This window comes from Bos taurus, chromosome 7 (genome assembly GCF_002263795.3).
Source record: "Bos taurus isolate L1 Dominette 01449 registration number 42190680 breed Hereford chromosome 7, ARS-UCD2.0, whole genome shotgun sequence".
Classification (NCBI taxonomy): Eukaryota; Metazoa; Chordata; class Mammalia; order Artiodactyla; family Bovidae; genus Bos; species Bos taurus.
The window spans coordinates 20,930,867-20,943,290 of NC_037334.1; the positions used below are offsets into that span (position 1 = coordinate 20,930,867).

Genomic DNA, 12,424 nt, shown 5'->3' on the forward strand with positions numbered 1-12,424 from the left:
TTCAGTGGGTGCAGTTTATGTTCACTATGTTGATTGTGAGGATGGTTTCTCAGGTGTGTACATATGTCAACACTTATCAAACTGTATACTTAGAATATGTGTAGTTTATTGTACATCATTTACACCTCAGTAAAGCTTTTCAGATGGGTATTTTTGGTGGGTATTTTTGGAGGGGCCATGCCACGTAACATGTGGGATCTTAGTTCCCCAACCAGGGGGACTGCCCCCCTACAGTGGAAGCAAGGAGCCCTACCCTCTGGACCTATAGGGAATTCCTGTTCAGCTGGTTTTATTTCCTATTTCCATGATTATCTGCACAGCTTGAGTATCTTTTCCTGTATTTATTCTCCTCTTGTGTTTGTTCTCCTAAGAATTGTCTGTTCATTTCCCTTCCCATTTTTATTTTGGGACGTTTGCTTGCTATCAAGAGCTCTATTTCATCTATTTTCAACATTTCTTCCTGGCCTGTCACTTATCTTTTGAGCTCATTCAGAATCTTTCATGATGGGAGATTTTTCAAGTACTCAATGCAGTCAAATTTGTCAATATTTTTTTCTATTGTAGTCTGAAGATACCTGCTCTATTTATATAGGTCCTGGAGTCTAGGAAGCTTTCAAAAATATGTCTGGAACTAATAAAAGCTTGAAGCTATGCAGTTCCTTCTCTGAGCAGCCTCCTCCTCTAAACATTTATGAAAAAATATTTCACATTATTGGAGGAGGAAATGGCAACCCACTCCAGTATTCTTGCGTGGAGAATCCCATGGAGGAGCCTGGTGGGCTACAGTCCACGGGGTCGCCAAGAGTCAGACACGACTGAGTGAATAACACACACATTGCCCTTTATGAATTCTCGTATAGGAGGGGGTCCTGTGGGCAGTTACCTAGTGTGCTGTAGTTATGAATGATCTTTCTTGTTGTTGTGAATTATGGAAAAACAGAAAAAGAGTCAAGTCACTGTGTGTCCAATGGTAAAAATAGCTACGACACGTATATTGGCTTCCCAGGTGGCACAGTGGTAAGAATCCTCCTGCCGATGCAGGAGATGCAAGAGAGTCAGATTTGATCCCTGGGTGGGAAAGACCCCCAAGAGTAGGAAATGATAACCCACCATGGACAGATGAGCCTGGTGGGCTGTAGTCCATAGGGTCACAAAGAGTCAGACACAACTGAGCGACTGAGCACGCACGCACACCCCACAGATATACAATGAATACTATTCAGCCATTAAAAAATGCAAAATAATGCCATTTGCAGCAACATGGATGGAGATCAACATACTAAGTCAGTCAGAAAGAGAAAGACAAATACTGTATAACATCACTTAGACCTGGAATCTAAAATATGACAGAAATAAACTTACCTATTAAGGAAAAACAGACTCACAGACATATAGAATAGACTTGTGGTTGCCATGGGGGAGGGTGGCAAGGAGAGGCTGACTGGGGGCTGGGGATTAGCAGATGCAAACTATTACACACAGAATGGATAAACTACAAGGTCCTACTGTATAGCACAGGGAACTATATTCAATATCATGTGATAAACCATAATGGAAAAGAATATGAAGAAGAATGTATATATATATATTGAATATATATAGCTGAGTCATTTGCTGTATAGCAAAAATTGGCAGACCATTGTAAATAAACTATGCTTCATTAAAAAAAAATAGCTACCATATATTGCATGTTTGTCATGAAGCAAATTCCATAGAGGCAGAAAGTGGCATTAAACGTTAAGAACTTATAGACTTGTCATACTTAAACTCTGCAAAGCCAAACTTAGTCTTCTGACACCTCCAATGTCTGTGCCTCCTCCAGTCTTTCCTATTTTAGTGAATACCACTGAGATCTATCTAACTGCTCAAACTAGAAAACTACAAGTCATCCTCAACACCTCCTACTCCCACAACCCACAGACAAACCAGCACCAAAGCCAAGTCCTGTCAGTTCACTCTCCAAGATGGTTTTCAGATTCATCCACTTCCCTGCATCTCCCTTGTCAATGCCCTTGTGTAAACTAGCATCAGTTCTTGGGACTTCCCTGGTGATCCTGTTGTTAAGACTCCGAGCTTCCACTGCAGGAGGCACGGGCTTGATCCCTGGTCAGGGGACTAAGATCCCACATGCCACACAACGCAGCCAAAAATAAAGAAATAAAAATAACCCAGCATCGGCTCTTCCTCAAATTCCTCCACTGGTCTCCCTGCCTTCACTTGTTCCCTTTACAATTCTGTCTTTCTGTGGATCAGGAATCCAGGTTCACTTAGCTGAGTGCTCAAAGTTCAGGATCTCTCAAAGGCTTCAACCGAAGTGTGGACATAGGTCTCAAAATCAATATAAAATGTCAGTTGGATCACAAGCTTCTCCTGCTTGTGCTTAGTTGCTCAGTTGTGTCCAACTCTTTGTGGCCCCATGGGCTGTAGACCACAAGGCTAGTATGCCCATGGGATTTTCCAGGCAAGAATACTGGAGTGGGGTGCCATTTCCTATGCCAGGGGATCTTTCCCACCCAGGGGTTAAAACTGTGGCTCTTGTGTCTCCTACATTCTTTACCACTAGTGTCACCTGGGAAGCCCTCCCCAGCTTAGAATTTCTCAATGAGTTTTCATCACCGAATCACAGTGCATTGATGGGGAAATCCAAATGCTTTAACATGGCTTCTGGGACTGACCTTCAGCTCTCCTCATCACTCACCAGCATCCAGCCAGCCTGGCTTTTCAGTTTCCCCAATGTGGCCAGCTTTTTTTTTTTTTTTGCCATGTGGCATGTGGGGTCTTAGTTCCCTAACCAAGGATCAAACCCATGCCTCCTGATGGAGTCTTAGCCCTTGGACTGCCACAGAAGTCCTCTTTTTTACTTTCACATCAAACATTCTGTCTCCCCCTGCTACTCCTCACCACTCTTTATTTGGTTAATGCAGAACTCTTTTTTTTTTTTTTTTCTGAATAATTCTTAGTACAATCTACAGTTTTCCCTTTATACATATGTATTGTTATCTTTTGCTGCATAAAAAATTACCCCAAAACTTAGTGGCTTACCACAACAAGGTTTATTAACTCAGTTTCTGTGGGTTAGGAAGCCAGGTTCACCTAGCTGAGTCCTCAGCTCAGGATCTCTCAAAGGTTGTAACCGAAGTGTCCACTGGGCATGAGCCCTATGAATGCACAACAAGAGCAGGACCCTGCTCTGAGATCACACATGGTTGTTGGCAGTATTCAGTTCCCTGCAGGCTCTTGTGCCAAAGATCTCAGCTGTTGGGCTAGAGGTCACTCTCAGTTTCTTGCAGTGTGGGCCTCTTCAGCATCGCAACTTGCTTTAACAAAACATACGAGCTGAAGGAATTTCCTGGTGGTCCCACGATTAGAACTCCATGTTCTCACTGCTGAAGGCCAGAGTTCATTCCTTGGTGGAAGGACTAAGTTTCTACAGCTGCATGGCGCAGCACCCTGCCCTCAAAAAGAAAAAAAAAAAAGCAAGCTGAAAATGCAATAGAGAGAGTTGTGCTAGGAAGACAGAAGTCAGTCTTCTGAAACCTAATCATGAAAATGACATCGCATCACTTGACAATATTCTCTTCATTGGAATCAAGTCACTGGGTGTACCCTAAGATGGAGAAGGGAAGATTATACAAGGATGTGACTCCTAGGATGTAGGAGTCATTTGGAATCATCTTAGAGGTCTGCCTATTAAGTCTGCCTCTGTGCTAACTCACTCAATTGTGCCTGACTCTTTGCAATCCCAAGGGCTGTTGCCTGCAATGTTCTTCTGTCCATGGAATTTCCAACCCACTGGAGTGGGTTGCCATTTCCTCCTTCAGGGGATCTTCCTGACATAGGGATGGAACCAGCATCCTGTGTCTCCTACATTGGTAGGTAGATTCTTTACCACTGAGCCACCTGAGAAGCCCCTATGGTGAGATATGCATAACATTAAATTTAGCATTTTCACCATTTTAAAGTACACAGCCCAGTGGCATTAAGCACATTCACATTGTTGTACAGCCACCATAATCTCCAGGACTTTCTTCTTTTCCCAAACTGAAACTCTGTCTCCATGAAACACTGACCCCCCAACCTCCCCTGGCCTCTGGTCCCACCATCTACTTCCTGTCTCTATGGATTTGACTCCTCTAGGACCTCCCGTGAGTGGAATTATACAGTATTTATCCTTTTGTGACTGTCTTATTTCAATTAGCCTAATGCATTAAGATTTATCCATATTGTAGCATTCTCCATTTTATTCTTAGTAACTCTCCCATGCCTGGCTCATGGTAGGCTGACAATAAGATTTTAGTTAACAAATGAATACAGTCTCTTCTTTCTTAAGTCTGGTTGCTTTTGGGGGGCTAATATCAAGATTTTTTTTTAAGTCTCCTTCTTCTTGTCTAAAAACTATCCATTTGTCCCAGCAAATTCACTCCTGGTTATATATCCTAAAACAATCAAACAAAAAAACCTCAAAATAGCAATTCACCACCCAGCACTTTATTTTTAAATATATTTTAATTTTATTGGAGTAAAGTTGATTTACAATGTTGTGTTTGTTTCAGGTCTACAGAAAAATGCCTCAGTTATACATATACATACATTCATGCTTTTTAAAAAGTGTTTGTTTATTTTTAATTGATTGATGATTGGTTTACAGTATCAGTTTTTCTTTCATATATCGACATGAATTAACCACAGGTGTACATAAGATATTCATTCTTTTTTAAGATTCCTTTCTCATATAGGTTATCACGGAATGCTGAGTAGAGTTCCCTGTGCTATACAGTAGGTGCTGTTGGTTATCTATCATATATAGTAGTGTGTGTGTATATATACCAAACCACCTCCCAACACTCTTGATAACCCTCTCTGGGCTCTATTACTCCAGAGCACTTGTCACCTTCTGATACGATTTTATTACTTATTATGTTTATCGATTATATTATGTCTCTTAGAACGTAAGCTCCAAAAGGGGAGAGAGCTTTGTTTTGTTGACAGAAGTTCTCCAAGAAAATATTCTGGCACATAGGAAGCAGAGATGTTGAAGGGATAAATCTGCTTCTTAAGCCGACAGGAAGGGCATCAGCAGCCAGGACGCTCCGAAAGGGACAGTCACTCGTAGTAAATCCTTTCCTGACAACGGCCAAGCCTCTACCCGAACGGGATTCAGCACCAGGAGCCCCTGGACAGCTCTGGAAGCCAAATACTTCTGGAACCCTTCCTCTAAGGTCTGAGTTTCCCACCGGAGCCGCCCTGTGGCAGTACCCGCCGCTCAGTGGGAGGAAACTACTTTCCCTTGCCAGTAGGAGAGGTGGAGTCGCAGTTTGAGTGGCAACTGTAACAGCCAATGGCGTGGAGAACGTGGCCCGCGGCGCTTGGGGTGGCCAGTGGTCAGAGGCGTGGGCGGGGCGTGGGCAGCGGCGCGCCGAGCTACGGCTCGGCCAGGAGCCCGGCAGAAGGGTCGACACCGCCCGGCAGTTGAGCGGCAGACGGCTCTAGTGGGCGGGCGAGGACCCGACGGAGGTACGTGCGGGCTGGGCCTGGGAGGCTCGGGGCCAGGCGGGCTCTTCTGCCCGTTAGCCGAGGCCCCTCCTTTGATTTGCGTACGGTTTCCCCAGCGGAGCGCGACTTGTCTCCTGTCGAGCTGGGCGCCGGATGCAGCGCTGGGTACACAGATGGTGCTCAATAAATGCTGAGTGAAAGGATGAATGAATGAGACCGTCCCCTCTGCCTAGCCCCATTAATCCCCGGGTTGAGGGCGTCTAGGACACACTCACCTCAACGCTGCAGCCTGGGGCATCCTGATCCTCGGCAGGTATTTATTGGGCGCCTACTGTGTATCTGGCTTCGGACTGGGGAAGACAGACTCCTGGATCCTGTGGAAGTCGCAGCCCAAGGTGAGTAAGGACATTCGAGGATTTTATGTAGTTTCCTGTAGCACCAGTGATGCCTAGGGACGGGGTGTGAGATATCTCCCCCCTGGTGGCATCTGAACTGACTAGGGGACGCGGGCAGTGAGAACTGAGAGGTTGGGGAGCAGCCGCAGTCTCTTGTATTAATGGTGACATTTTCGGATCTGTTTAGGGCGAGATCGATTTCAGTTTGGCTCATCAAGTCCCATAAAGAGGTCCACATGCTTCAGCTCATCCGTTTGTTCAGCCAACTGATACTGAGCATCGGTTCTGCTTGGAGCCTTGAGGTGGGTACAGGCGGTACCATTTAGGGCAGGGGGAGGCCCCCTCAAGGGGTCCTGGAGGCAGCGATCTGAAAGACAAGCATTACTGGGAGGTTAGGGGAAAGTGGCCTGGGGAAGAGAGCAACAGGTGCAAAGGCCCTGAGGTGGGAGCAGGCTTGCCACAGTCAGGGACCACAAAGGCCAGTGAAGGGAGGCGGTGCAGAACCTTTGTTTCAGGGTAAAGCTGTTGGATTTTACATAAGGGCGAGGGGACCCAGAACATTGTACAATGATGGAAGTGTTCTCTTTGCTGTCCAGTATGGCGACTGCTAGACTCAGGTGCCTATTGGACACTTTTAATATGGTTAGTGTGACTGAGAAGCTGAATTCTACTGAATATTATTTAAATGTTTATATATATATATTTTTTGCCTACACTGGGTCTTAGGGTAGGCATGTGGGATCTAGTTCCCTGACCAGGGATTGAACCTGGGTCCCCTGCACTGGGGAGTCTTAACCTTAGTCTTAGTCCCTACAGTGGAGTCTTAGCCACTGGGCCAGCAGGGAAGTCCCTATTTCTGCATTTTATTTAATTAACTTACACAGACACATGTGTCTAGTGACTGCCATACTGGACAGCGTAGCCGTGGAAAATTTTCTGCAGGAGACAATGATGCGTGCTAGGCCTGGAGTGGGTAGAAATACTGGGGGTGACGGGCTTGGTTTCTTGAGCTGGTCAGAGGACCAGTCCAACAGCTGATGCAGTTTCCCCTGACATTCACAGAGGCTGGACTGAGGCATGAGCCCCCAGCTGCGTGGTTGGACCCCCTAGCGCATTGTGGGACGGGAGTGTGCTCCCACACATGGTTTGGCCAGGCGGCGACCAGAGCAGCCGGGGGACGCCACCATGGTGAAGCTGTTGGTGGCCAAAATCCTCTGCATGGTGGGCATGTTCTTCTTCATGCTGCTTGGCTCCCTGCTCCCCGTGAAGATCATCGAGATGGACTTTGAGAAGGCCCACCGCTCGAAAAAGATCCTCTCACTCTGCAACACCTTTGGCGGTGGGGTCTTTCTGGCCACATGTTTCAATGCTTTACTGCCGGCTGTGAGGGAAAAGGTAAGGCTCCTTGGGCTGGCAGTAGTGGCCCATGGCACCTTATGGCCAAGCGTCTCTGCTGCTTTTCTTCCATTTTTTTTTTTAAACTGAGATATAGTTGATATACAATATTTTGTCAGTTTCAGGTATGCAACATAGGGATTCACAATTTTATAAAGGTTATACTCCATTTATAGTTATTAAAGGGCTTCTCTGGTAGCTCAGCTGGTAGAGAATCTGCCTACAATGCAGGAGACCCTGGTTTGATTCCTGGGTCAGGAAGATCTGCTGGAGAAAGGATAGGCTACCCACTCCAGTATTCTTGGGTTTCCCTAGTGGCTCAGCTGGTAAATAATCCGCCTGCAATGTGAAAGACCTAGGTTGGATCCTTGGGTTGGGAAGATCCCCTAGAGAAAGGAACAGCTACACACTCCAGTATTCTGGCCTGGGGAGAATTCCATGGACTGTATAGTCCATGGGGTTGCAAAGAGTCAGACACAACTAAGCAACTTTCACTTTCACTTTCTTCATAGTTATTAGAAGCTATTGCTATATTCCCCATGCTGTATAATACATCTTTGTAGCCTATTTAATCTTTTTAGTCTTTATTTTTTTGGCTGCACCATGTCTTAGTTGTGGCACATGGGATCTTCACTGTTACATGCACAATCTTCTTTGTGGTGTGTGGAATCTTTAGTTGCAAACTCTTAGTTGTGGCAATTTGGACTTTTGGTTGTGACATGTGGGATCTAGTTCCCCTATCAGGGATCAAACCCAGGCCCCCTGCATTGGGAGCTCAGGGTTTCAACCGTTGGACCATTCGGGAAGTTCCTATTTTATACATAATAGTTTATACCTCTTAATCCCCTACCCTTATCTTGCCCCTCCCCCATCTCTGGTGCTTTTCAACCCTGATACCAAGCTTAGGGACCTTGACACTATAAGGGTGAGGGGAAGTAGAAAATGAACTTACTCTGTGACCATGAGCTGGTTGCTTTTCCTTTCTGGGTCTTACCTGGTAAACAAGGGGTTTGAACAAGACCTGGGGTTCCCAGATGGTAGGCTCATCAGTCGTTACTTGACCAGACCACTTGCACCAGGCATGTGCACTTTGTCCTGAAGCTGACAATTGTGGCCTCTTTTCAACTCCTGTATCAGTCAGATGTTTGCTGCATAACAAATTATTACAAACTTAGCATCTTAAAACAGCACATATTTTAAGACCACAGTTTCTGTGGGTCAGGAGTCTGGGTAACAACTTGGCTGCTGGCTTTCATGAGGCAGCAGTAGAGGTATCTGCTGGGCTGTGGTCTCATCCCAAGGTTCAGCTGGTGACAGGTTGGCATCTGAGCTCACGTGGTTGTGAGACATAGTTCAGTTCCTTCCTGATTGTTGAACTGGGGCACAGTTCCTCCCGAGCTCTTGGCTGGGAGCCACCCGCAGTCCCTGGCCACATGGGCTTCCTCACTGTGCCTTTTGCTTTTATCTGCAAGTCCCATCCTGTGCCTGGACTGCTGACATTGAGGGCTGGGCAGTGTTTTGCACTTCTAAGCTTGTGTTCCTCCATTACAGAGCATGGGAAACTTGTGCACTTGGCATCAGTGAGGATGAGATTTGAGTCTTCTCTGGTGTACTCTGCACCCCCTTCCTGCATTCTGACAGTGTCACCACCAGCCTGGACTACTGTAATGGCCTTGCCCCTCCCTGTTCCTCTCCAGCGCACAGGGCCCTCTCACAGTCCTCCCAGAACCACTCCTGTGCCACACCCCTGCCCCAGACTCCCCAACACCTCAGTGGGCCAGGCCCCTCCTCCTGGCCACCTGCCAGCCCCCATCAGAGCTCCCGCTTCATGGTCCAGTGTGGCCGCCATGGACCTGGACCATTCCAGCTGGTCAGGTTTCAGTGAATTGAAATTGAACACAATTCAACAGGCCAGTCCTCAGTTGCACCAGCCACATTTCAAGTCCTCAAGGGCCATGCGTGGCTGGTTGGTTCCATGTCAGACAGCATAGACAGAGAACATTCCATCATCTGGAAGGTATTGGATGGTACTGGCTCAAGGGGTCTGGTGAGGACAGCCAGATGTGCTGGCGAGCCTCTTATTGGTTCTCAGCACCTTCACCCAAGAGGGTGGAGTGACGGGGGCCCCCAGAAATAGCCTCTGAGTCATTTGGAAGCAAACCCATGGAGGCATCAGGGCCAGAAGGCCTGACTGATGTCATGATCTGGAGGCCAGAAGTCCAAGACCAGGGGGTCAGTGGTCTGGGTCCTTCTGAGGCCATGAGAGTGAGTCTGTCCCATGTCCCTCCTGGCTTGTGGGAATCGTCTGCAGTCCCTGGTGTCCCTGGCCCTTTGCGAGCATCACGCCATCTCTGCCTCCATCATCACATGGCCTCTCCCTGTGTGTCTCTTTGTGTGTCTCCTTTTCTTTCTCAGAAGGACACCTGTCATTGGATTCAGGCCCCATCCTTATCTGGGAAGATGTCATCTCAAGATCCTTATCTTATGAATGAGTTTCCTGGGGTGACCATGACAGAAGATCAGAGATGGGGGGCTTGAACAACAGACACTTACTCTCTTCTAGGGCTGGAGGCCACAAGTCTGAGATCAAGGTGCTGGCAGGGTGGGGCCTCCTGTGGCCTCCCTCCCTGCCTTGCAGACAGCCATCTCTTGCAGCCTCTTCACAGGATGGCTCTTCTTCCTGTTAGGACACCACCTAGTGGCTTAGGGCTGCCCCAACAGCTTTCTTTTAACTGAATCTCCTATTTAAAGACCTTTCCTCCAAATAGGGTTGGTTTTGAGGCACCAGGCTTAAGAGTCTGCCTGCAATGTGGGAGATCTGGGTTCAACCCCTGGGTCAGGAAGATCCCCTGGAGAAGAGAATGGCAACCCACTCCAGTATTCTTGCCTGGGAAATCCCATGGACAGAGGAGCCTGGTGGGCTACAGTCCGTGGGATTAGAAAGAATTGGACACGACTTAGGACTCACACACACACACTTGAGGCACTAGGGGTTGGGAGACTTTCATATAAAAGTTTCTGTTTGTCAGGGACACAGCTCAGCCTGTTGCACCTCAGTTATGTCTGCAAAGACCCTTCTTCCAAATGAGATCACTTTCTGAAGTTCCTGGTGGACATATCTTTAGCACACTACACTATTTTATTTTTTTAAATATTTGTCTGTTTGCTTGTTTTAGAAGCTACCTGTAGAAGGCTGGAGGAGTACAGAAAGGAAGAATATCTTAAAGGGTATCAAATGGTTGCTTTTATTTTTTTTTTTTTGGCCACGCCGAGCAGCATGCAGAATCTTGGTTTCTCCAGCAGGAATCGAATTCATGCCCCCTGCTGTGGAAGCATGGATTCTTTTTTTTTTTTTTTAACTATTATTTATTTATTTACTAATTTTTGGCCATGCTAGGTCTTCTGGGCTTCTTACTGAGGTGGTTTCTCTTGTTGCAGAGCACAGCTTCAGTAGTTGTGGCCCAGGGGCTTAGTTGCCTCAAGGCATGTGGAATCTTCCTGGATCAGGGATCGAACCTATGTCCTCCTGCATTGGCAGTCAGATTCTTAACTACCAGGCCATCAGGGAAGTCTCTACACCATTTGCAAGTTGGTCAACAGAGTGGAAGTGGCGTGAGCCCTATTCCCTTTCTAATAGATTTTTTTTTCAATCCATCAAGGATGAGTCACTGTCCCCTTCCCCTTTTAAAACCTGTATGAAGTGGGTATTTCTGTTAATTGAATGGTCATATCTGGTGAACCTGTTGTGTGGGCAGTGGGGTCACAGCCTCTTGCCTCTGAACCTCTCCCATCCTTTCCCCCTGGCACCCTCTGCTCCAGCTCAAGGAAGTCCTGACTCTCGCGCACATCAGCACCGACTACCCGCTGGCCGAGACCATCATGCTGTTGGGCTTCTTCATGACTGTCTTCTTGGAGCAGCTGGTGCTGACCTTCCGCAAGGAGAGGCCGGCCTTCATCGACCTGGAGACATTCAATGCCAGCTCAGATGCTGGCAGCGACTCGGAGTATGAGAGCCCCTTCATGGGCGGCCCACGGGGCCACGCACTCTACGCGGAGCCACATGGGCACAGCCACGGCCTGAGCGTTCAGGAGCTGTCACGCTCCAGCCCGCTGCGGCTCCTCAGCCTGGTCTTTGCCCTGTCGGCCCACTCGGTCTTCGAGGGCCTGGCCCTGGGCCTGCAGGAGGAAGGGGAGAAGGTGGTGAGCCTGTTCGTGGGAGTGGCCATCCACGAGACGCTGGTGGCCGTGGCCCTGGGCATCAACATGGCCAGGAGTGCCATGGCCTTGAGGGACGCAGCCAAGCTGGCTGTCACCGTGAGTGCCATGATCCCACTGGGCATCAGCCTTGGCCTGGGCATTGACAGCGCCCAAGGCATGCCCAGCAGCGTGGCCTCTGTGCTGCTGCAGGGCCTGGCGGGTGGCACCTTCCTCTTCGTCACCTTCTTTGAGATCCTGGCCAAGGAGCTGGAGGAGAAGAGCGACCGGCTGCTCAAGGTCCTCTTCCTGGTGCTGGGCTACACTGTCCTGGCTGGCATGGTCTTCATCAAGTGGTGACCACTCTGCCCCCACCCAGCCGGAGCCCAACAAGATGCACAGGGCCCTGCCCCACCTCCCCTGAGGGTCAGAGCTCAGCCCCCAGGCCATGCCTACACATAGAGGGGCCGCCTGGGACCACACTGCACCCCAAATCCTGCACCCTGAGCCTTGGGGCCCCACTCTTACTTTTACAAATTCTTCTCTTAAAAGTATTTCCCAAAGCTGTGTGGCCATGTCATCCTCGGGCGTGGAGATCTGGTGACTCATAGGGGAGGTGGGGTGGGACCCAGACCCTCCTCCCCCAACACTCCAGCTTGGATGATATGGAAGTAGCCAACCTCTGTCCTCCTTGCCCGTGGTGGCCAGCTGGTAAAGAATATGCCTGCAATATAGGAGACCCTGGTTCGATTCCTGGGTTGGGAAGATTCCCTGGAGAAGGGATAGACTACCCACTCCAGTATTCTTGGGCTTCTCTAGTGGCTCAGATGTTAAAGAATCTGCCCACAATTTGGGAGACTGGGTTCGATCCCTGCATCTGGAAGATCTCCTGGAGGAGGGTATGGCCTACCCATTCCAGTATTCTTGCCTGGAGAATCCCCATGGAC

The 12,424-nt window shown here is 48.3% G+C and overlaps 1 protein-coding gene across 2 annotated transcripts; it reads left to right on the forward strand.

Annotated features, from left to right (window-relative positions):
* Positions 1-4,673: 4,673 nt before the first annotated feature.
* Positions 4,674-12,101, forward strand: SLC39A3 (solute carrier family 39 member 3). Of its 2 annotated transcripts, none has more exons than XM_005209006.5 (5): positions 4,674-5,514; positions 5,807-5,888; positions 6,076-6,190; positions 6,951-7,283; positions 11,103-12,040. In XM_005209006.5, the coding sequence occupies exons 4-5, from the start codon at positions 7,074-7,076 to the stop codon at positions 11,835-11,837; spliced, it is 945 nt and encodes a 314-aa protein (XP_005209063.2). In that variant the 5' UTR covers positions 4,674-5,514; positions 5,807-5,888; positions 6,076-6,190; positions 6,951-7,073; the 3' UTR covers positions 11,838-12,040.
* Positions 12,102-12,424: the final 323 nt, after the last annotated feature.